The sequence below is a fragment of the Amphibalanus amphitrite genome, unplaced genomic scaffold (assembly GCF_019059575.1).
Source record: "Amphibalanus amphitrite isolate SeventyFive unplaced genomic scaffold, NRLGWU_Aamphi_draft 001553F_arrow, whole genome shotgun sequence".
Taxonomy (NCBI): domain Eukaryota; kingdom Metazoa; phylum Arthropoda; class Thecostraca; order Balanomorpha; family Balanidae; genus Amphibalanus; species Amphibalanus amphitrite.
Window position 1 is genome coordinate 57,820 of NW_024883046.1, and position 25,057 is coordinate 82,876.

Sequence of the window (25,057 nt, forward strand, 5' to 3'; positions counted from 1 at the left end):
GTGACCGGTCGGCGGGCCGGGACTGGCCGGCCGGGCGGGCGAGGAGGACGGGCAGTCGCTCCCTGGACGTGTTGCTGACCACTAACCCGCGCCCCGCTGGGCTATTCAGCCATACGCGCCCTGCTGGGGATAGAACCTTAACCCTCGTTTTGGATGTGTTACGATATATAAAGGGAAATCGGACGAGGGAGCTGAGAGTAATGAGACAGTTTCTGAGCAAGTTCTACGACGAATATACCTAGGGCATTATTATTTTCCCTTCTGGGTTTATGTGGGGTCTAATGCAAGAATACATTGAGATCAGTGATGGAAATCACAGAATAATACGGGAGTGTTACGTGGTATAATGCGAGTATAGTTTGCAAAATATTCCCCTTATACGCTTAGAAGGAATACTAGAGGTTTCGATGTAAGGGTATTTTGGTAGGTTAAAAGGAGTGTACTGTGGGTATCGCAGGGAATAGAACAGGAATCATATTCCTTTCCTCTTCGGTACTTACTATGGTATATTAGAAGAATTCAAGGGAGCTATTTAAAGAACAAGGGTATAGTTTGGGTATATTCGAAGAAATGATCAGGGTGTTGTTTTAGACCAAAACCCCTAATATGCTCAAAAGGAATCAAAAAGGTTCTCAGTGTAGGGTATATTAGAAGAATTTCAGAGTGATATTCAAAGAAAGTGTATTTGGGGTATATTCGGAGAAATGATCAGGGTGTTGTTTTAGACCAATTCCCCTAATATGCTTAAAAGGAATCAAAACAGCTCTCAGTGAAGGTTGCTAAGTGAGTCCGGGCGGAGCTATAGTTCGGTGTTTTGGCATTGGCTGGCCTCGACCCCTGGCCCCTTCCTGGGCTCTTCTGAAAGACGCCAAAGTTGACCCTCCTCCGCACCGGGGGGCGGCCGGGTGACTCATCCGGCGTGGCGTCAGCTCAAGGCCGCGACGGGCCCGTGGCCGGCGGTCGGACGGCCGTTGATCCGGGGTGTCGTCTTGCACCGGTCTGCAGCGGGCCGACTGGGTGTCAGGTCACTGCTGGCATAGGGCCATTCTGTGGAAGCACGAAAGCCGGCTGCTATGCTGCATTGATGATCTAGTGGTGACGTAGCATGACAGCCCAGGTAAATAGGCAGGCCAGTCAGGCATGGCCATGGGTGGAGAAAAGGGGGTTTGAGGGTGCACGAGCACCCCTTCATAACGCAAAGCACCCCCACAAACAATGCAAAACCAACATAGCAGCTTGTTAACCAAAGTATCAAACAGAAAAGCACCCCCTGGGATTTAGGCAAATCTCCACCCCTGGGTATGGCCGGCTTTGTCGGGCAAGCCCTCGGGATGGCGTGCCAGTGTGCGGTTAGGGCATTGTTTAGTGCGAACCGATGACACTGGTGCATGTAACCGAGCAAGATTGTGAAGGTGGCGCTGGCATGGCATGACATGCCAGTGGGCAGGGCATAGTTCAGGGCCAAGCTACAAGCTGGTGTATGTGACCGCCCGGAGGGCCAACTGAGTGTCTGAGACGGGCGGCCACATTAGTATGGGGCGAAGGGTAGTAACAGAACAAAAGTGCCAACTGCCAGTATTCAAGCAACTTGGCAGACTAATTGGCTGACGAAAATTAGACCGCCGGTTAGAGGGGCACGCCATGATTGCCTCGTGCGAAGGGCCCGCGCGTAACTAACAGGCCGGATAGCTGGTAACTCACCGGTGTTCCTTCTTGGTCGACCCATGGTGGCGGTAGCCGCCGCTAAAGCTATCACTCTACTCTCCGCGGGTTTCAACCGGTAAACAAAAAAAAATTGCTGCGCGCACTCCGTCGCTCGGCGTCCTAACGGAAAAGGCCGCTTGGGCAGCGTTGCCTAGAGTCCAAACATAAGTCGTATGCGGACATACTTACGTGCAGTTGTGGTAGCCGTTGTGGTTCCAGTGCCTGCGCCCACGCTGTGAGTTGTTAAAATACATGCATGGTAGAAATCAACGCTGTTACAATATATCACCCACGATCTAAAATCTATTTATCTGCGCCTGTCGTGTTTGCGCGACATCTGGTGGCACTATGCGACCTGTAGTTCTCCCCGGCGCACCTAGGTGGCACGGCCCGTTCCGTGTTGAGGCACGACCTGGTGCTGGCGGAGGTGGGAGGTGACTAGGGCGCAACTTCCCGCTAATATAATTTGCACGGTTCCATCGTGAAATGACCATATTCCGCTAGTTCTCTCTCTCTCTCTCTCTCTCTCTCTCTCTCTCTCTCTCTCTCTCTCTCTCTCTCTCTCTCTCTCTCTCTCTCTCTCTCTCTCTCTCTCTCTCTCTCTCTCTCTCTCTCTCTCTCTCTCTCTCTCTCTCTCTCTCTCTCTCTCTCTCTCTCTCTCTCTCTCTCTCTCTCTCTCTCTCTCTCTCTCTCTCTCTTTCTCTCTCTCTCTCTCTCTCTCTCTCTCTCTCTCTCTCTCTCTCTCTCTCTCTCTCTCTCTCTCTCTGTCTCTCTCTCTCCCCATCTCTCCCCTTCCTCCTTCTCTCTTTTTTCTCTCTCTCTCTCGCTCTATCCCTCTCTTTCAATCCTCTCCGTCTCCCTCTCTCCCCCTCTACCGCCGAGGGAAGTTTAACGCCCCACTACCACCACCCTTCACATGTCACCACTGAACATGCCGGCAGGTTTCCGGCAACGTCAAGGAGCCATACGCAGTGATGGTGCATCTTCACGGCGGCCACTTTAGCCACGGCGCCTCCAACCTGTTTCCGGGTCACATGCTGGCCGCCTGGGGCGAGGTGGTCGTGGTCACCCTCAACTATCGTCTGGGGGCTCTCGGTGAGTGGATGGCTGGTCAGACTCGCAGCTGCAGCTGTCCAGCTGAGCGGGCAGCTGCAGCTGTCCAGATGAGCGGGCAGCTGCAGCTGGAGACGGTGAAATGTACTCCGTGTAGGACGGTACTGGATGCTAGGGAGTTTTTACTTACGGCAAACGCTACTGAGCAATCAATACTCTATGCCTTTATGATGTATAAGCAACGGGTATAACAACTAAATGTGCAGTGAGATCGTCCCGTAATTTCCAGAGAACTAAGGAGACATACGCAGAATCGTTCCTAGCTATGTGTGGGGTGCGTTCCTGCAGATGGCAGTGATGAAATTGCTTCTTTTACCGAGGAAAGTCGATGGCCTCCATGGGATGGGTTTCTTTGTCGTTCGGGCAACTCTATTAGCACAATAATACTATTGTCTTTTTCAGCAATAGGTAGTAGCGTACTTTTCTTCAGAGATATGCGTTTGCGACCAACATCAACCTCCTTGGTAAATGAACATGAATGATAAACATGAAAATGAAAAACAGTAAATCGCTTGTCCAGATTGGTTCTGTTTCGATTGTGCCTCCTAAAATTTGGGATGAAGAGAGGTGTAACTAGTTTGTGTGTGTTATGTTTTTTTTTTCGCTTGACTAGGGGAGGGGGGCTCTTTAGATGCCTCTCCCGTTTTCTGTTATACCTTCAAAAACGCTGAACGTATCGACACAAAACTTTCCGTACTCTTGGCTACATCATTTTTGCACTTTGTGTTCAACGGAAAATTTATAGCTATTGTAGGTCGTGCAAAAAGACGTCAAAATGACGTCATGTTCAACTGATTTTGATGGAATGCATGGTTCCATAGCAACAGTTCTCAAGAGCCCATTTTTTTTTAGCTAGCATTGATTTTTTTTTTTGCATAAGATGATAGAGAATTAATTGTGATACCAACAACGCACCACCTCGGATTTGAAAGCGTTTTGAAAGTCTATGGTAAGCTAAAGCTCAAAAACTATATTGCTGCGGTTTTGAACTATTTATTGCTCTAGTAGGTTTGCAAAAAGAGGATAGGTCTAGTCACATACATAGTTAGTGTACAGGCAAACGTGGGCTAAGTAGCATCAAATTCAATGTTTGTTTTCAACTTGCAGAGTTTTTTTTCGACCTGACTGATTGTCAAAACTCTTCCAACCAGTGGCTCTCCGTGGGCTGGCAGTTTAGACGACTGCGATCGTCCAGGACCAAAATTATAAGACAGTAGCTCATTTTGGATTAATGAGACCCTCAGTGGGTCGCGGCCTGGATGGTCGCGGCCCTAAACGACAGACCACGGTGGTGATAAATCAACGTCGTGTGTGTCCAGCCGCCACAACCCACGCTCACCATCGCTGGTCGCGGCGACCCCTGACACTCTCCTCCTGGGCGCGACAGGCTGGGATTGAGACCAATGCAGTGATATTCTATGCTATTTACCTAATCGTGTCGCACCGGATCTTTAGGCATCCGGGTACCTATATCTCGGTACTTTGATATTAATCCCTGTCAGCTCAGCTTTCAAGATCCACCCGGGAAATCATCTGTGTAAGTCTGAGTAGGTGTTTCTTGACAGATCTCGGTATCATGTAGGCTTTCTGATAGACCTGATGGGCATACGTTAGGCTTTTAGCGTACAGGTCTCGCGGGTTTTAGCGGTAGGTTTTGCACCTAGAAAATTTAGTGTACTTCAGGATATATCTTCGTCGTCTCAAGCTTTTAAGTGTTGAAGATGCGATCGACTTGTTGGGTAACAAGCCGGCCATGATCGTGTAAAATGGCTTCATCGTAGATCGATTAGTTTCTGAGATATAACCGGAAATGTAAAAGTGCAAAACCTACCGCTTAATCTCGCGAGACCTGTACATGCGATAATCTGTTTTGACCCACCGTTCGGTGCATCTACATCACCTCTACGACGGGGAATATTTCACATTTGTTCGTATAAATCACACCAGACTTCTCCACTGCGCCACACTCCACTGGACGTGGTGAAAGTTTGACGATGATACATTAACGAAAGGCTTCTAGAGGCTGCAAACTTATATGCAATCAGCCCACTGAACCGACTTTGTACTGCCGATCAGTCGGACCGATGAATCTGGACGAAATTTCACGCTCAGCTGGTTAACTGATACAACTTTGTAGAGGAACGCTCAATAAAGGCGTACGAGATACGAATCCGCCAAGTTTAACCAGGATCCTGCCACTAACACGGTTAAATGAGGCGTTAGCGCTGCAGAAGATAATTTGAAGAACTTGTCAGTGGGAGAAATCTAGTGCTTGAATTGATCTCATCGCACTTTTGAATGCCCTTTCAGCTCGACTTCGGCGATGCTGGTGATCAAACGAGATTTGATTCTGAGTTTTATGACAGATCTAGCATGCTTTGATGCACACATTTTATGTATTTCGGACGGTAGACGCCACAATGTGAAGAAAGACGTTGCAACAATGAAAAATAATGTAGGTAGGTAAGTACAGCATATGCAAAGTACAACTCATTCTTCAACTCTACAAATATAACATACAATTCATTCTTAATTTTTCATTCTAACTAGACTACTAATGCATCCATGAACTTGCTCTTTACCACAGCTGTAGGACTAGGGGCAACGGTCTGCCTTATCCGTCTTGAACCTCCCACCCTCTCCATCTCCAGGCTACCTGAGCACGGGCGACGACCAGTCACCAGGAAACTACGGACTGCTCGACCAGGCCATGGCCCTGCGCTGGATCCACGAGAACATCCACTACTTCAACGGTGATCGCAGCCGCGTGACCGTATTCGGGGACGACGCCGGTGCGGCCAGCGCCGGTCTCCTGGCCGTGTCGCCGCGCACTTCTCAGCTGGTACACCGAGTGATCGCGCAGGTGAGCCGTCTACTAGAGATTATCAGGCGTTCACTTGCGTATAGTCGACTACAGAATGATGTTCCACTCCTTACAAGCTATCAGTTGACCGGAGCGCTAAGTTGTGCCGTTCATCACGCAATTAAGCGTGCCGATTGTGAGCATTAGGACAAAGCTATAATTTGTGAACTCAGCCCGTGTGATGCGGCACAGCCTACCACTCCAGGCAAATAATTGCCTGTGAAAAGTGGAACATCATTCTGATTCTGTAGTCAACTATACATCTGTAGACCGGTATAATCTTTAGATTATTAGTTTTTTTTTTCGCTGATTTTCCATGCTAGCTGTTTGTGAGCGACTCGAACATTTGTCACGAGCACGCACATCTGCCTACGAAATGTTCCTGTATCATGTATCTATACCTGTTCACGTATTTCCTGATAATAATAGCGTTCCCACTTTTCATCATGTCCGCTGAGCGGATAATGCTCCCGTGTTTTCCAAAAGTGCTTCCAGCTCATGCACACCAATATATTCAAGTGCCGGTGTGCTCCCCTCCCCCCTTTCCTGACATATGTCAGCTGACGCCTCTGCGCTCGGGCAGAGCGGCTCTCCTCTGGCCGACTGGGGCGCTCTCTCCGACCCGGAGCGAGCGAGGAACACCTCTCGGGTGTTCGCTGAACGGATCGGATGTCTGGCCGACACCTCGTCCAAGCTGGTCAACTGTCTGATGCGCGGCAGGAGCGCCCTGGAAATCGGAGACGTCGATTTTATGGTAAGCGCTGAAAACGTGCTCTTGAAAAGCAATTTTGTGAGTCGTGTTGAAGGTGCCAAATTAAGTTGAAATAGGTGAATGATAACAATATCAAATAGTTATGTCGGGAAAATCGTATTTTTTAATTGCCTTCGTGGATGCAGTTAGAAAGCTCAAAGTAAGTTCCATTTTAACCTACATTAGAGCTCTGTTCGCCCCCAGTTTATTTATCAGCAGGCTGCGAGCATGCTCCTACTGCTTGGCTCCTCATTGGTCGAATTCAAGTTGTCTATTCGTTAGACCAATGAGAGGCCAAGAAGCACACGCAAAAACTTCCTTATATGGGGAAAACCGACAGCACGCTGATATAAAAACAGCGACCGAACAGAGCTCAGGCTGAGGTGGAATGATTGAATCTCCCTCATCGGCTAATGTCGGATAGAACGCTGAAAAATCTTGACGAAATCGTATGCTGATTATTTGATCATCAAAGCAAAACATAAGGTAAATGCATTACTTGTCACTGACGATTACATAAATGCAGTAATTGAAATCAGAGGTAATAGCAATGTGCGTCTTCTTCAAATTTGTCAGTGACAGGAGACTTGCCTTTATGAACGCCATATCGATACCCATTGATGGGGAAGGTTATATCCTGAGCTACAGCGAACAGACTCACCGATGTGAACCCTTCCCTGAAACTGCATCCATTAGCTAGGCGCAGCATTTCTCGGGACCATGTGCACAGCGCGGCACTTTGCCGCTGCCTGCCCTGTCCGGTGCCTCGAGCAGCCATTCGTAAGGGTGCGGCCGTGTGTATGACACTCGACATCAGCATTCATTGGCGTTGTTCCGAGCGGGTGCCTGCCACCGCTCACAGCTCAGGGTCGTTTGCCCCGAGGCGTTTCTGCGTGCCGCCGCGCCGCGTCGGACAGGTCGGTCGTCTGCCGCCGCGCTAGCTGACTGCGCCCGTTTCCATGGCAACGTCGTCGTCACAGCTGTGTGGTCGGCTCAGCGGGACCGAGGTGGCAGGGGCCGGTCACACTCGGATGAACAGGATATCCGTCGGAAGGGAGTGGGGGGAGGGGGGTCCGGTCAGAGGGGCGGTCTGCAGCCTGTTGCGGGAGGGCGGATCCGAGGAGAGCGAGGAAGATGGATGAGGGGGAGAAAGGGAAGCTGGAAAGAGAGAGGAGATAACGGAGACCGTGGCTGACGGAGCGTGGACGGACAAGTGGATGAGATGGCTCTAGTGTTATTGGGCTCGTTTAGCCATGGCAGGGCGCTGGCTACTGGACATTGACCTCTGGCTTGTTTCCTACCCACACAGCTCATATGTATGTGCGTAATCATAAATCAAGTGAGTCAATTTATATCCTGATGTAACTCTCCCGAATCCTTGCATTGGAGTATCATAGAACTGGGAAGGCCAGTAAACTCACACAGATACGGTGAGCACAAACGCCTCTAATTCAAATTTGGGCAGAAATGATAGGTGCTGAGCTAGCAAGGTCATGACATCAGCTCCTTATTCATTAGCTGCATGTAAAGAGGATGCACACAATAAGCCAAATTGCGCCTATATCCAGCTGGATTGTTGCAATATTCTTTAAAAGCCGTTACGTTGCATCATTCCTGCAATTTATTGCAAGTAGTGACGAAATTTGACTGTATAATTATCGTCAATTATGTTGCATAACTGCTTCATTTCAGTTCATTTCATTTCATTCATTCTGGCATCATCGACGGGAATTACTCCAATGACAGGCGAAGTCAATATATAGATGAAGACTGATAACTGTGCTCTGAGCTCTTTATAGGTGGAGTTGAGTAATGTGATGCCACGGTACCAACTGTCCCGACCTGCTGACCCCCTCTCGTGCTGTGTCGACCGTTTGGCCGCAGTGCTGACCTCCTGTCTGTTCTCCCCGCAGCCCGACGTCGGTATGTTCCCGTGGGCGCCGGTGGTACAGTCTAACATCTCGCTACCTCCGACCGACTGGTACCGCGGCTGGACTCAGCAGGACTGGCAGGTGCTCCCCGATCACCCGGAGCGTCTCTACAGAGAGCGCGCCTTCAGCTCCGAGCTGCGACTGCTCACGGGCGCCAACCGCGACGAGGCGGCCGGATTCATATGTGAGTCAGGGCGAGATAGCTGTCTTCACAGGCCAGTCGAGATGAGTGAGTGGTCTTTGTTAGCGAGTCTGGTTGAGGTAGCTGTGTTCATAAGTTATATGCCTATCAGTGCAGATCGAGATAGGCACCCAGCAGGCAGCTTTTCTATGCCGGGAGAGATACATTATATGCTACTCGGGTTGGGAGTTGGTGTTGTTTTTTACATGTTGAGATGGCCAGCTGAATTGTAAATGGGCAAAAAATGACATTTATTAGCTGCTCTCCGATTAGGAGAAGCAGTAACCTAAATTGCATACTACTTACTGCATTCAAAGCTGGCAATTTTTGCAGCCCAGCTAGCAAGCCAGTCATCAACCTACTGTATATTGACAGACATTTGAAACCACGCTAGCTTTTTCAGATTTTACCGTTGAGTGAAACTGTCAAACGTTTCACTTAAATGGAGCACAATGATACATTTACTCGTCTACGCAATTTATTCTTCACTCATGCTATTCCTCTAAAATGATTGGCTGTAAAACACGAAATATGCTTCAGAACTCCCAATATGTTGATGCGATGTCTGTGTTACCAGAAATTACGCTGTGCCGCAAATTACGGCATGGGTTTGTATAGCTGCCGCTAGGTGGCATGAGTCTTGACGCCTGAAATCACGCTGTGCCGTAAGACACGACCTTGGTTTCTACAACTGCCGCTAGATGGCAGGAGTTGTGGCGCCTGAGATCACGCTGTGCCGCAAGACACGGCCTTAGTTTCTACATCTGCCGCTAGGTGGTAAAAGTTTTGGCGCCTGAAACCACGCTGTGCCGCAAGACACGACTCATGTTTCTAAAACTGTCGCTAAATGGCAGTACTTATTAGTGATGTCAATTATGGAAAATCGTAATACCGATACCAAACCAAATACCAACAATATCCATGGAAAAATACCGATACCGAACCGACTTGGGAATATGAAGAAAATACCAACTTTTTACCAAAGTCACAGTCTCTTTTACATTAGTGACAATTCATAATACCAACAAAATACCAAATGCACTCGCCTTGAAATACCAAATACCAAGTTGGTATCGGTTTGGTATCGGTATACCAAAAAGTTGGTATCCGATTGACACCTCTAGTACTTATAGCCCTGAAAACCTGCTGCACCGTAGGATGCCTTGTCGGCTCATCATTCCCGTATCCCGTTCGAGGGACATCAGCTGCTGTGCCACCGCGCCGGCCGACGACGCTATCGATTCAGCTATATCACGTGCCGCGCCTGTAGCGACCCACGATATGAGCTGCAGGATGATGCATGTGGGCTAAAGTGGGACGGCCACCCAACTAAGCAGCGGTTCGACAACGGTCTCTACTAATCCGACCCATTTAGAAGGCGTAATAATGAAACGGAATGACCGTAATAAGTCAAATATTATAATCCAAGGCAGCTGTTACATACGCCGATATGCAGCTTGAGATGAACGACATGTTTTTAAAAGATGTGTTTCCTTTGTAATTTCAGTCCAAGTGTTTTTCATTTACACATGCCATCTGCAATGACTGGAGTCCCGCGCCCCACTGGGGGGGGGGGGCTATTTATAGCCCCCCCTCCCGTTTTTCTGCAATAACTTCCAAACCGCTTGACGGATCGACGCCAAACTTACAGTACCTTTGGCTGCATCAATTTGACACCTTGTGTCAAAATTTGAACTTCGTAGCTACCATAGGTCGGCCGGAAATGACGTCAGAGTGACGTCATGTTCGGCCGATTTCGACGCAAAACATTGAACCACGGCAATCGCTCCCAAGAGCTCAGTTTTTAAGCTAGATCCAATTTTTTTGCATGAAAGGACTCAGAATTGACCGCGCTATCAAACTGCTATCTCGAATTTTCAAAATTTTGAAAATTTCGAAAATTTGATATAATAATATTCAAAATATGTATTTTTATATTTTTTTCAAAAAGTTTTTGACTTTTCGAAAAAACCGGAATATATGTGACAGAACGCTTGATTATGACTAACTCTAGCAAGTTTTAGCTAAATATCTTCAAAAATGGCCAAGTTATACGCATTATTGCAAAAAATTCACAATTATTAATTTTTCAAATCAATTTTTCAGTACGTATTTGACATCGTACACCAATATAAATGGCACCATCGTGTTCCTGAGCTCAAACTGCATCCAATAGACACCTTTTTTGTTGAAAAATTTTAACTTCAAAATTTGACCTTTTTTGACCTGAAAGTGACCTGACCTAAGCTAAATTCGACTCAAAATGACCTCGAATGACACAGACGACATCAAATTCGAAATCTATGGCCTAAATGGACCATAAAACATGTGTCACGTGACCGACGCATGATAAAATATTTTCGTGACCTGTGATGACCTGACCTTGACCTGAAAATCAAAGTAAAAGCTTGGTACCCTTCAGGGTATCTAGAGCATCTGTTTAAGAGTGTGTGTACCAAAAATGAGCCTGATCTGACTTGTAAGACGGCGGCCAGAGCCCAAAATGTGAACAAGCCAAAATGCTAATAATTTTTACTTTGACCTGACCTGTGACGTCATCGGTGACCTCGAGGTCAATGAAATTAGGTTTCGCTCGACAGTTTTTCCGGGCTATCAGACGCCGTTTGAATTTTGACGATCGGCCCAGTAGTTTCGGAGTTAGGAGGGGGGGCTATGAATAGCCCCCCCCCCCCCCAGTAGGGCGTGTTATACACAGACCCCAGTGGGGCGCGGGTTAAATGTCGGAATAACGGTCAATGTAATCGTAGAGCCTGTGCTAAATGCTCATATAACTCTAAACTAAAGGGTCTGTTTTCCTTACAGTGCATTTTACAGCTTCTATCGGCACATAGGTGTGTGGGCATTTCAATAAATGTCTCTTTTTAGCAACAAATTATGTAGGCCATACATGCGCTTGTGACGATAATGACGTAACATTTTCCAGACGGTTTTCTCTCCAGGTAAGGCAAATGTGTGACAATGCGCCGCCTTCATCGCACCGTGGCACATTTCTGGCCCCTTTTTAGAGCCTAGAGCCCCTTTTTACCGTCGACCGTCGTTTACCGTCGTTTTATCTCCTTTTCGATTCTCATTTTTCACAGATACGAACAGTAGTCTGGGGCCGGAGTTTGACATTGACCAGCGGTGGGTGGACGAGCGAATCCACGAGTGGGTTCTTCAGAACAACTACACACTGAATGTGCGCGGCGTGGAGACTGCTGTTCGACATCTGTACACTTACTGGCCCGACCCGCTCAACAGGACATGGACCAGGCACATGTTCGTCAATGTAAGTTCAGCATATGGATTGAAATATAGACAGCGCTTGTTATTTGGCTGGTTGTGTGTAGGCGGGCAACAGTTTGATACAGTGCATGCCAATTGGTAAGTAAGGCTAGCTCAGCCGGGTCGGTGCTCCAAATGTAGCATATCAAGACAGACATAAGGATGGATGTATTTGCGCTCCCTCCCCCTTCCAACTCCACTCTTGGACCACGTAGCGACAATCGGAATGGCGATGAATATGGCACTGCTAGCTTAACCACACCAGATGCCCTAGAATGCCCAACAACTATCGCATTGCGTTGCAATCTCAGCGCTTGCACCACACAAATGTGGACAGCGCATGTCGAAATGCCTCAGGTCCATTTCTAAGAGTTGTCTGGTCTCATCACATCGAGTTGCTGTCAATCGTCGACCGTCGATCGTCGATCGTCGGTCGTCGGTCACAGCTCAACATGGATCGGTAGGACTCACTGAACGAATTCGAAACCATCGCGGGGCCAGCCTGCAAACGTCCTCGACAGGCTTTTACAATCAGCTTCGCAGCTTCTCGCTGCCGAGCGCCTCTGCCGGGCGATTGATTGGAACACTCTGGGGAGTGGTTTCACTGGAATTGCAGATTGGATGACGGACAGGTAGTGACTAGGCGGCACGTGCTGAGATATAAGGTGATAATTTGCACGTACACAATTTGCTACATTATAATATCGTACCTTAATTCGTAAATAACCTTTAGCAAGGATACTCGTGCGTGACCTTGACCTTGAGACAGCCTCGCACCTTAACATTGACCACAAATAGAGTCCTGATAACCTTCTTACTATATCAAAGCAATTTGGAATTTATTATACAAGGTATATAAATAAGGGCAAAGTTTGAGGTCAAATTTGAGGATGACCTCGACCTTGATTGTGAAGTTTCAAGACATGATCGGATTCCTCAGATTCTCTCCTTTTGTTTCCTATCCATTTTGGCCGGTTTCATGCATCACGCCGTCCTCTGAAAGTTGAAACACTGAGTTTGAGGTTACTACACATATGACGTTTTTATACCTTGACCCCTGACCTTGAAAAGTGATTTTAGCCATTTTCCCACTATGCGCTAGATATAATTGCATCAATTATTGAAGAGCAAAGTGATTTCTAATTCTATTGCATCTGCTACAGGTTCCTGAGATATTACGAGTACTCCTACGATGTTGAATGAAAATAAGCACATATGGTAAATAAGCTTATTGTCAATGGAACCTAACGGCTCATACGAGTATGTAGATACTTGAATGCGCTAGCTTTGCATTATGCATGCTGATGTGTCTCACGAGTGTCTCACGAGTCTCACAGCTCGTCTGTGGATGGCTCCCTCAAACTGCGCAAATTTTCTCTGGCGCTCACTTTTGGCTTTGTCGGTCCACTCAGCGCGCTGACGCAGTCTCTGGCTGTGCGTGATTTTTGCCTGTCAGTCAAGGGGATGGCACTATGTAATATGTATGTACTTTGCTTTGCCATGGATTGAGTACCTACTGAATACTGATGTCATTGGCTTCGATCCCAGTGACGTCAGAGCTGTCTACATCCGGGAACTTTTTGCACCTGCGTCTCCTTAGAGGTGGCCATATTGTTTTGCCCAATGACGACACAGTTGCGTCATTACGTTCCTTATTGGCTGTAACCAGTAAAACGCCTTTGGGGCGTCTAACGGAGCGAGCGAGAGGGTGAGCCTTGCACGTGCGAAATTTCTGTGTGTGTGGGGGGGGGGGGGGGTACCTCCAACTGACTTGTGCACGGCACCCTACTAACCAGTCTCTAGCGATGTGCCAAATTTGAGCATAATCGGCCAAGCCGATCTCGAGATCTGGAAGCGGTGCACCCTGCACGGGCGCACGTGCAAAATGGGTCCTAACTCCTAACTGACTTGTGCACGGCACCCTACTAACTGGTCCCCAATCGTGTACCAAATTTGAGCGCCATCGGTCCAGCCGTTCTCGAGATGGAAACGACCCCTGCACGTGCGCACGTGGAGCAGCACCCCAACTCTGGCACATGGATATGCAATGCATGGCCTAGTGGGTGCCTATGTATAACATGCCAACTTTCAGCGCAATCGGCCAAATAGTTACCGAGATATTGCAACTATTACAAAACTGACACCTCTTCTTTTTGCACGTGGCACGTGCATAAGGGGTCACCCACATACATCGGGAATAGTCCAATACTTGGTAGAAGGAATGAAGCCACCCTACAAAAATTACCGCATGTAAATCGGTCAAGTGGTTGCTGAGATATGAGCCTCGCAAAAGCGTCCGCACGGCCGGCCGCTGATACTCAGAAATTTCCGTTATTCTAAGGAAAGTGTCGCTATCTCCAATATGTGTATGGCCATGTTATCAGTTTACTGGTATGTATGTCTGTATGACCAGTATAGCGCCTTTTGGGGCGACTAACGGAGCGAGCGAGAGGGTGAGCCTTCCACGTGCGAAATTTCGAGGGGGTACCTCCAACTGACTTGTGCACGGCACCCTACTAACCGGTCTCTAGCGATGTGCCAAATTTGAGCACAATCGGCCCAGCCATTCTCGAGATCTGGAAGCGGCACCCTGCACGTGCGCACGTGCAGAATGGGTCCCAACTGACTTGTGCACGGCACCCTACTAACTGGTCCCTAACCGTGTACCAAATTTGAGCGCCATCGGTCCAGCCGTTCTCGAGATCTGGAAACGACCCCTGCACGTGCGCACGTGCAGCAGCACCCCAACTCTGGCACATGGATATGCAGTGCCTAGTGGGTGCCTACCTACATGCCAACTTTCAGCGCAATCGGCCAAGTAGTTACCGAGATATTGCAACAATTATAAAACTGACACCTCTTCGTTTTGCGCGTAGCACGTGCATAAGGGGTCACCCACATGCATCGGGAATAGTCCGATACTTGGTAGAAGGAATGAAGCTACCCTACAAAAATTACCCCGTGTAAATCGGTCAAGTGGTTGCTGAGATATAAGCCTCGCAAAAGCGTCCGCACGGCCGGCCGGCCGGCCGGCCCATAGAGATCTTATATACCTACATAGAGATGACATGCACTTAAAATCGTGGCGATTCAGTGGGTCTTTTAAGCAACTTATTTTCAGCCAGTAGCGTGCCAATATGGCTGAGGCATTGTTAGTCTGAAGAAATCATTACGGAGCGAGCGAAGCGAGCGTAGTCTTTCGTAGATTAACGGAAATTTCTGAGTATGAGCGGCCGGCCGGCCGTGGTTACGCTTTTGCGAGGCTTACCTATCTCAGCAATCACTTGACCGATTTACATGCAATAATTTTTGTACGGTAGCTTCATTCCTTCTACCAAGTATTGGACTATTTTCGATGCATGTGGGTGACCGCTTATGCACGTGCCACGTGCAAAACGAAGAGGTGTCAGTTTTGTAATTGTTGCAATATCTTGGTAACTACTTGGCCGATTGCGCTGAAACATGGTATGTAGGTAGGCACCCACTAGGCAATGCATATCCATGTGCCACAGTTGGGGTGCTGCTGCACGTGCGCACGTGCAGGGGTCGATTCCAGATCTCGAGAACGGCTGAACCGATTGTGCTGAAATTTGGTACATGGTTAGGAACCAGTTAGTAGGGTGCCGTGAAAAGTCGGTTGGGACCCACTTCGCACGTGCGCACGTGCAGGGTGCCGCTTCCAGATCTCGAGAACGGCTAGGCCGATTGCGCTCAAATTTGGCACATCGCTAGGGAGCGGTTAGTAGGGTGCAGTGCACAAGTTAGTTGGAGGTGTCCCTGGCAATTTCACTTGTCCAAGGCCCACCCTCTCGCTCGTTCTGTTGATCGCCTCAAAAGGCGTTTTACTGGTTAAAAATATTGCTGTTCTTTCCTCGCTGATTTCATTCCTAAGGTGAGCACTGAAATTGGTAGCATGATTTCATTTTGTGTTTTTATTGAATTCCTTAAAAGCTCGCCTAAAAACATTCTCTCTCATTCAGGCTCTCATCAACCGGGCAGGCGGTGGACCTCCCGGCCACCTTCCGCGCGGTGGGGGAGGCATTTTTTTTTTGTCCCCCTCCCGTATCTCCGAAACTACTGGACGGATCCGTAACATTCAAACGATGCTCGATAGCCCTGTCAAATTTGTCGACGGAACTCCAATTTCATTGACCTCGGGGTCACCGACGACGTCACAGGTCAGGTCAAAGATAAATGTTTCGCCGTTCACAGGTCTTCTAGGGAATGCGCTATAACAAAGAGTAAAACGCATTTTGTCGAAAATCAGCAATAGGGCGTACGTTGCCTAGTTACGAGCGAGTGAGCGCAGCGAGCGAAGCGAAGTCTTTTCAATATAACGGAAAAATCTCAGTATGAGCGGCCCGGCCCGGCCTGTAACGCTTTTGAGAGGCTTATATCTCAACAACCGCTGGACCGATTAGCCTGCGGTCTTTTTTGCTGGGTAGCCCCATCCCTTCTACCCCGTAATTGACTACTTTTGATACATCTCAGTGACCGTCGTGGCACGTGCCACATGAAAAGTCAAGGGTGTTCAAGCAGTTTTGCAAAAGTAATTATTTTGAGAGGCCCATATCTCAGCAGCGGCTTAAGCGATTGCCTTGCGGTAATTTTTATAGGGTAGCTGCATCTCTTCTACTAAAGGTCGGATACTTTTGATCTATGTGAGGCACCCCCACTGCACCTGTAAAATACAAAAAGAAGAGGTGCCAAATTTGTTCCCATTTCAGTAACTCGGTAATTACTGGGGCGATCTCGCTGAAACTTGGCATACAGGTAGGCACCCACCAGGCAATACATTCCCATGTGTTGCGGTTAGGGTGCTACTGCACGTGCGCACGTGCAGGGGGCGTTTCCAGTTCTCGAGAACGGCTGGGCCGATTGCGCTCAAATTTGGTACACCGCTAGCGACCGGTTAGAAGGGTGCTTTGCACAAGCCCGTTGGAAGTACCCTGTCGCCCTTCCGCACGTGCAGGGCTCACTATCTCGCTCGCTCGTTCTTCGCCCAAAAGGCGTTTTACTGGTATGTATATATGTTGCTATTAGAGGTCACTGATAATACCATGTCAGGTCACAGGTCAGGTCACCAAGGGTCAGCACATGAACCCAACTTTACTTGGGTTGTGCTATGCATGTTTTATGGCCCCTCGACATGGTCCCCCCAAAAAAGGTCACAGGTCTTAGGTCATTTGGGTCAGGTTCATGGAATTTTCAGGGTAGGTTTCTTGAGATTTGGTCAAGTTTGGCGCTTTCGGTCAACCGTCGCGAAAACGGCTGTTCTGAACCTTTCTGAGCACGGTGCAAGCTCAAATATACATATGTTACATGTTCCCATTCAATGATACATTAACCCTCCCCGGACCTATTGGTTTTCTACATACGCGCCGTCCGAGGGGGGGGGGGGTACGATTTCCCTCGCCATTTCGCCCCTGATGAAGCTACTAGCTAGAGCGTCGCGGAAAAAAAACAAGCGCGTGCGCCGTTGCAAGAAGCAGCGAACCCGATTTTAAGGTCTCAGGTCAACCGGTGTCCGCTGAGGTCAGGTCAAGTGACCAAGGGCAAGGGTTCAGTTTTTCATAACTTCGCAAAAAACGGTCGGAGAGCCGCGATTTTGGCATCATCGTGTTCACCTCGCTCAGGCGCGTCGAATGGTATACTTTTTGTTCGGGTGAGGTCAACTTGAGGTGTCAACCTCGGGTCAAGGGCAGGTCAGCGCCCCCAGATCACGAAGATGATTGAAAGAGGTCATGTTACATATTACTCGAATCGGCAGGTCTTCCTGCGTTTTTTTTTTTTTTTGGTGGCCTTCCCGACTCGCTAACTCAATTTGATGGGGAGTTATTGATGAAAAACTCTAATGACCCAAGTGACCATAAATGACGTCACGCAATGACAACAATGCAAAAGTGAAGAATCGGACGTTGCAAGGCGTGCAAGAAATCACGATTCCATGTGCTGGAGACAGTTTGAGATAGTTCTCGGCGCTAACATAGCAGTTTTCATTTTTCCCCATTGAGTTATACCTAATGGTGATTATTGGTGAGGTCACGTGGCCGACCTGACCTCATGTGATTTTTAGGGAAAATCCGAGATATACAAGCTGTGAGACCTCTGGAGGATACTACATCCTGTATGTAAGTTTCATCTCCCTGTGAAAGTTCCTCTGGCACTGACGGCGTTGCGAAGTTGCGACATCTGAGGACTGTGCAGAGGTTCACTTATGACGTCACAGGTCAGTGACCTGACCTGACCTGAAAATGCGGTTGGTGTCACAAAATGCGGCTTGGATCAAAGGTCAGGTAGGTATGCCAAGTTTCAGCTCTCTATCGCCGGCGTGTTCGGAGCTATCGTGAAAACCCCTATGGGGGGCGGCACCCCCCCCCCCCCGTCGGCCGGCGAGGGTAAATGATACATGTAGTGCCCGATACGAGCATAAGGTTAAAACATGCCTAATTTCATTTCAATAATAACGCTCGAAAGCGTCACAGCTAGACAAAAAAGAAAAGCTGTACTTAAAAATAAGCGGATGTGAACACAATCTCCTTGACCGAATCCTTACAAAATGCAAGTCACGGGCCATGGCACCCCAGAAAACCTTGCTTAAAAATACCCACTGAATCGCCACGAAATCAAGTGCTTTAACATAGGCGTGTCATCTCTATGTATATAAGATCTCTATGGGCCGGCCGGCCGGCCGCTCATACTCAGAAATTTCCGTTAATCTAAGGAAAGACTACGTTCGCTTCGCTCGCTCCGTAATTATTTGTATCTTTATCACCGTCAGTGCGTCTGTCTGTCTGTCTGTCTGTCTGTGTCTGTCTGTCTGTCTGTCTATCTGTCTGTCTCTCTGTATGTCTGTTTGTCTGCCTCTCTCTCTCTCTCTCTCTCTCTCTCTCTCTCTCTCTCTCTCTCTCTCTCTCTCTCTCTCTCTCTCTCTCTCTCTCTCTCTCTCTCTCTCTCCATTTCTGATGACGCCGTCTCTGTCCACAGTTTCTCTCGGACTCGCTCTATCGAGCTCCCGTTGACGCCATGGTAAAGCTGGCTCTGGATATGGACATTCCGACGTACCAGTATGTGTTCAATACCAGCGTGGAGGCACTGAAGGCACCCTTCTGGAGAGAGGTCCCCCACGGACTCCAGTATTACCTGCTGACGGGAGCACCCTTCATGGATCCAGGTGAGTATGTGTTCAAGTAAATCCAACAACTGGTCGATGTGATAGGTAATACTTAATTTTAGGTCCACGATTTCAACTGATGATACTTAGGTTCAGGGATGAAAAAGATATTATCCAGCTGTTGCTATAGAGATCCTAGTGGGAGTATCCAGTTGCTGTTGAGCTCCGAGGGACCCTTGTGCGATTCCTGTTGCCATCGTCCTGTTGATTGTCGTTCCCAGCTATCTACCAGTTCAAAGGGAACTAAGCAACAGAAAAAGCTAACTAACAACTCTGAAACCAAGCTACGGTATCAGTTGTTACGTTGTCTTCTGAGTGATATGCGAATTTATAAGTGTGTGTATTTTTTCAGAGTTCTTCCCTGGAGACATCCGGATCGACAGAAGCGAATGGACGGAGCGAGACAGGAACATGAGCCAGCTATTCATAGAGGCGTTTTCTAATTTTGCCAAATACGGGTGAGCGCGCTCTGTTAAATTGGAAAAGAGTGATGCCAGTTTCTGTGGTGCCTGGCAGCTGACGTGGCCGAACAGAGGTGGATATGTTTTTTTAATAGGTCTTTATTGTTATTTTACTCACAGCTTGAGATGTAAAAATTTGGGGAAGGTACATATGCAGTTATCCAGCACGAACTTAGCCATTTGAATCAATTAGACAAATCTTTTGATTACAAATAGTTTATGTTCAAATCTGAGTACCTTTTATTCGTTTTATTCACGCGCTTCAATGTACCTAAGTGCATTAAAATGCCGGAGAACGTAAATTCACAATGCGTAAAGCGATCTTTCTTGGGTCAAATTAATGCTTAGTGGACGTAAGGTTCCTACCAGCCGTTCTCTTGTATGCAGTTCTCTTGCTGGTGTGCGTAATGCGTTCTGACATTACACACTCCATTTCTTAGGGGATATTGAACCCACTTCTCCCCGACAGCCAACGGCACTTCTGCCTAAAATATTGCGGTGTTAAAAAGGCATCCACATTCCGTTTGAAATTGAAACCACAATGTGCCGACCTGTTAGAACGCAAGAGCGGGTTACAAGGATATCCAGAAAAGAGATAGGCAAAGTGACAATGGCTTTGTCATGAAGATTGACTTTTGATGAGCAAATAATAAGATGCTAAGTAGAAATTGAGCATGCACAGACTGATATTTCTCTCTCCCCCTCTCTCTCTCTCTCTCTCTCTCTCTCTCTCTCTCTCTCGCTCTCTGTCTCTGTCTCTGTCTCTGTCTCTGTCTCTGTCTCTGTCTCTGTCTCTGTCTCTGTCTCTGTCTCTGTCTCTGTCTCTGTCTCTGTCTCTGTCTCTGTCTCTGTCTCTCTCTCTCTCTCTCTCTCTCTCTCTCTCTCTCTCTCTCTCTCTCTCTCTCTCTCTCTCTCTCTCTCCCTCTCTCTCTCTCTCCCGGCAGTCGCCCATCCCCACGTCAGATCCTGGGCTACGTCAGCTGGAAGTCTGCTCTGCCGGGCGACCAGCGCTTCCTCAGCATCAACAACACGTTCAACAGCACGATGCACAGCAACTACCGGCAGACGGAGACGGCCTTCTGGACGTCCTACCTACCCACGCTGACTGCGAGGGAATTGGTCACCTATCGGCCGATCACAGAGGTCAGTGGACGGGGGCCACTGCCTGTGGCAGCCCGGTCAGTTGGACCGGTGGACTGTTAAAGGGACTATCCCACCTTTAACATGGGGTTTAAGTTGAGATAGCCAAGTTTGCGGCGAGGTTCAGAAACCACTATCTATCTAGGTTGCAACCCCCGCGGCCTCTTGGTGTTGAAGAAATTCGTTCCCTTTATTTGAAAATGGGCCTTGTACAAGGCCCTATCTTCAACATGGAGCGACCGTTAGTGTGACGTCACCTCGTTTAGTCATTCTGATTTAAATGGGTTTGTTCGTTGAAAAATTGTTTAAAACTTGGTCTGAACTTTGTTGTGGTGCCTACAGAGTAAAAAGAATCAGCTTTATGACAGTAATGTGGCCTGGGGAAGGAGGTAATTTTGGGCTGTGACGTCACATATTTGAAGGTTTGTGTTTGGAATATGGGAAACCTAAGATGTTTAATGAAAAATAAATGCCGGAACCGTGTTCCTGGTCATCCAATCTATAAAGTCGGGCACAATTTAACTGGTTTTAACAACATTTTAGAAGGTGGGATAGTCCCTTTAATGCATATATAATATGTAAAGGTAGAGTTCAGCGGTGAGCGGACCAGGGCGTACAGGACCATCACTTACCCTTACTTGCTCACTCACTTAGTCACTCACTCATTCACGCACTCACTCACTCACTCACTCACTCACTCACTCACTCACTCACCAATTCACCCACTCATTCATTCTTATATCCAGAGTCGTAAGAAACAGACGCTGAACATCATTACATGACTTGTCTATGTTATGTCGAACTCAACGGTTTCACAGCCTAAGTAGTCGCCTCCAACTATGTACAATAAGACAGAATCTGACAGGACCGGATGCGACCTGTCCCACCTCGCAGCCGAGGTCAAGTCATTCGTAATGTTGCTTCACACTGATGCAAAATATCAATAGTCACCAGTTACCGACATTTGGAAAGTCAAAAGATTCCGGTGGTATCGTATTACTAATAACTCTGTTTAATTTTGTAAATGGATAACACCTATTATTATGTTTTAATATCATCAAGCACCGAATAGGTATACATGAAACACAATACACTGCATCGACTCAGCTGAACAAGATTCGGGTGACATGTTTGTTTGCTTTTTATCAGTGGATTTGATAGCTGCCCAATGCTCCGAGTCATCAAAGCGCTGGGAATAATGAACACAATTATTTATACAGTTGGTTGACCGCCTACTGTTGCTGTATCGGCTTTCAGGGACGCCTGTTACAGCGCTTGTTAGTTCGTTCACACTTTGTTGTCATTGCTTCTGGTGCTCATGCAATAGCTAAAAACCAGCTCTTTGTTTTATTTTTTATTACATTGGTGTCATATAAGCCATAGAGACCCATTCCGCACCCTTATAGCCTCCAGTTTATGTGATGTGTTTCTTTGACTCTCAGTTCTGGTGGGACAAACCCAGCGAGCCGCTGCACATCGCGTTTTGGACGGTGACCGCGCTGGCCTTTTTACTGCTGCTGGTGGTAGCAGTGTTCTGCTTCCTCTGGCAGAACAATAAACGGTAAATGAAAATCATTTGAATGAGTGATTGAACAATTTTTAGCCTTCCTAATGAGTTTAATTGTTTATTGCAACAATTAAAAGGGTGACATTTACTGTTGTTAGTCAAACGGAATGACTTACATTCTCGTAAAAATCGATCTTATTTCTACCCTTCCCGCTTACCTTCCAGCTCCGTTTCATTGCGTAACTCCATTGCCCTGCTGATTTATCGGCAATGTTTCAGAAAACACGAGCGTTTCTACGAGGAGACCTTCCTGGATGGGAACATGGGTGTGAAGGAGAACGCCCACTTTGCCTCGAGCATCAGCAAGCCGCCATCGCTGGCCACGGTTCAGGATAACGACATCAGCACGGCTACGAACCAAACCGAACTGTGATGTGAGCGGGCTGAAAGATCGATCGATGCTTGGATCTGAGATCTGAGATCTGAGATCTGAGAGGTCGCTAGCTGTGCTGGATTTTGCTAGCTGTGCGCTAGCTGTGCGTTTAGTTTGTAGGCAAGACACTGCTGGAACCGGTGCCGGTGCAGTGCTGGCTTGATTCTGTGCTTGATCAACGCTGCCCTGTTGATTTTTTGCTTGGCAGGGCTAGGAAAGAAGCTGTTACAGATTGTTGTGCGTTGTAGGTTAGCGGTCCAAGATTTTGCTAACAGGTTATAGGGCCAGAGGCCAGAGCTGCTCCATTCATTAGAATTATGTATAGACAGGTGTAGGCATACTTCAGCGAGAAATGACCACGGTGTCATTTAAAAATAAAGCCATACGGTAGTACCCGCCAAACCGATTCCGTCCATTGCACGCACAACGTGGCATTGTTGTCATTATCATTATCATTTCCATTGTATATGTACCATGCAGTGTTTTTATTTGCTAATTTCTACACAATAATGCTATAACGGTTCAAAGAATCGGTGGGCAAACATTTCATGTTAACTTTTAGCACGCTGCAAACTTGTTCGTGTTAGTCACAGCGTAAGGCTGAATCGAAGTTTTTTTTCAAGAGCATGCATGCAGCATGCATGGCATGCTGAACCGCCAGAGCATGTTAGGAAGAATTGACCAAAAAGTTAGCCTGCTCTAGATCGTACCAATTTCAGCCTGAGTAAATAATCAACAATCATGTCGTGGATATCGGGTATGCTTATTGTTCAAAAAACGAAGCTTGTTTTTATGTTACTAAGGCTGCATGCTGGCGAATGGGTTTCCATTTTGCATACATGTATGCAGATTGCAGATCGACCATGTGTATTGCTCAGCGCACTCTTTTGAGAGTCTTTGATACTCGGACCCTCTGATGAGAGATATCGAACCTGAATAGACCTGACGAACTTAGAATAGACCGAAACGCTGTATTATTACGCGTCATGGTAGGGCGTTTTGTGCGGTGGTAGACGCTCTACGAGCCCTCCATGTTATTTGCGTTTGAACGCTATGTGGCATCGTTCACATGTCATTTTTTTTATTATAGGATTTGATATTTGCTGCGTTTTGATAAAAGTGTTCGCATTCTGATAACTAATAAACACGGTAAAGACCATGCATTTTTTATTTGAAGCATAGCCCATAGGTAGGTATGTGCACTTGCTTTGTATTTCTTTGATGGCGATGAAGAGTAACATTGCCGCTTATAGTGACAACATTCTTCTTAGACATAAACATGTTGGCGACTGATTTCATCACTTATTTCTTTCATTGGCCGAAGCTTTCCAGCATGTCTCTTTCCAACGGACCAGAGCTGCGGTATTGGCTAGTCAGGCACCATCCAAAGAGGGCAGGGTAGTCGCCAAGGTTCCGCAGGAGATGGCGGTGGGAACACTAGTGAGGCTGTGTAAAAGAGGAAAATGTGGATTATACTCTCGAAGCAGGCCTAAATAGTTTTGTGGAGGCATCAAACGGACAAAAGAAACTCCATATTAAAGATCAATTTCGTTTATTGAGCGAGAGGTTGATGACACCATAGCAAGCACTTGTGAAAAGGAACATTTGGTGATATGACATTTAGTGGTAGTACCCGGAGCGGTAACCATATCCGTAAGACCGGGGTGCGTATCCGTACGAGCGAGAGGCGTATCCGTAGCTACGGGGAGCGTATCCGTATCCGGTGTGTCCGTATCCGTAGCTGCGGGGAGTGTATCCGTATCCGTAGGAGTTGTAGCCCAGAGAGCGGCGGTGGCGGCCGTGGTAGCCGTAGCTACGGGGGGCGTAGCTGCCGTAGCTGCCGTAACCGCCGTAGCCGTATCCGGCACGACGGTATCCACCGTAGTGGGCAGGGGCGGAGCGGTATCCGGAGTATCCGTATCCGTATCCGTGTCCGCTAGCAGAGACGACAGCCACCAGGGCAGCCAGACACAGCAGCTGTGGAGAAGAATACGCTGATCAGGAAAAATCGTGCACGTATCATTATTTGATTGAATGTGACAACAACAGCAAACTTTCAGTTATGCCGTTTTTCCCAAGAACTATAATGCCGTGTGTTATAGCAACTGCTTAAAGTAAACATATAAATAATTTACCGTTTTAGTTGAGTGGTATGAAAATGAAGCCGCAGCATGTTATGACGATCCGGATAAAAAAGAAATTGTAAAAAGCTTACCGCAAGCTTGGCGTTCATCTCTGCGGCTTGTAGTTCCTCCGACTGCTGGGAGAGTAGATCAGTGAGTGTGTGATAATATATTCCTGCCCGGGGCCGGGATGATTCAATAAATGTCACCGAGGTTTTTTAGCGAAAACTCCGAGGGCCGTTAGGCCCGAGGTGCTTTTCGCTAAAAAAGCGAGGTGACATTTATTGAATTCCCGGCCTTAGGGCTGGAAGGTGTTTCCCATACCTGCCAAAAAGCTCACAACTATAATTGATAGTGACGTCAGCAGCCGTGTGGTTCAACGCGTTTAACC

General features: G+C 47.6%; 2 protein-coding genes across 2 annotated transcripts in view; one reads left to right on the forward strand and one right to left on the reverse strand.

The window, feature by feature from the left end:
- LOC122373795 (neuroligin-like protein glit-1) overlaps window positions 1–23,702 on the forward strand; it is a 45,941-nt gene extending 22,239 nt beyond the window's left edge. Inside the window, exons 3-12 of the mRNA XM_043352166.1 lie at window positions 2,646–2,799; window positions 5,469–5,680; window positions 6,264–6,434; window positions 8,345–8,546; window positions 11,645–11,832; window positions 18,816–19,002; window positions 19,355–19,460; window positions 20,408–20,606; window positions 22,046–22,164; window positions 22,390–23,702. Of these exons, the coding sequence (XP_043208101.1) occupies window positions 2,646–2,799; window positions 5,469–5,680; window positions 6,264–6,434; window positions 8,345–8,546; window positions 11,645–11,832; window positions 18,816–19,002; window positions 19,355–19,460; window positions 20,408–20,606; window positions 22,046–22,164; window positions 22,390–22,543 (1,692 nt within the window). The 3' untranslated portion in view covers window positions 22,544–23,702. The remainder of the gene's footprint in view (window positions 1–2,645; window positions 2,800–5,468; window positions 5,681–6,263; window positions 6,435–8,344; window positions 8,547–11,644; window positions 11,833–18,815; window positions 19,003–19,354; window positions 19,461–20,407; window positions 20,607–22,045; window positions 22,165–22,389) is intronic.
- A 376-nt stretch (window positions 23,703–24,078) lies between these two features.
- LOC122373802 (prisilkin-39-like) lies at window positions 24,079–24,841 on the reverse strand. Its single transcript, XM_043352173.1, has 2 exons — window positions 24,759–24,841; window positions 24,079–24,520 (listed from the first exon to the last, which is right to left on the reverse strand). Exons 1-2 carry the CDS (start codon window positions 24,774–24,776, stop codon window positions 24,164–24,166), a joined length of 375 nt encoding a protein of 124 aa, XP_043208108.1. The 5' UTR covers window positions 24,777–24,841; the 3' UTR covers window positions 24,079–24,163.
- Window positions 24,842–25,057: the final 216 nt, after the last annotated feature.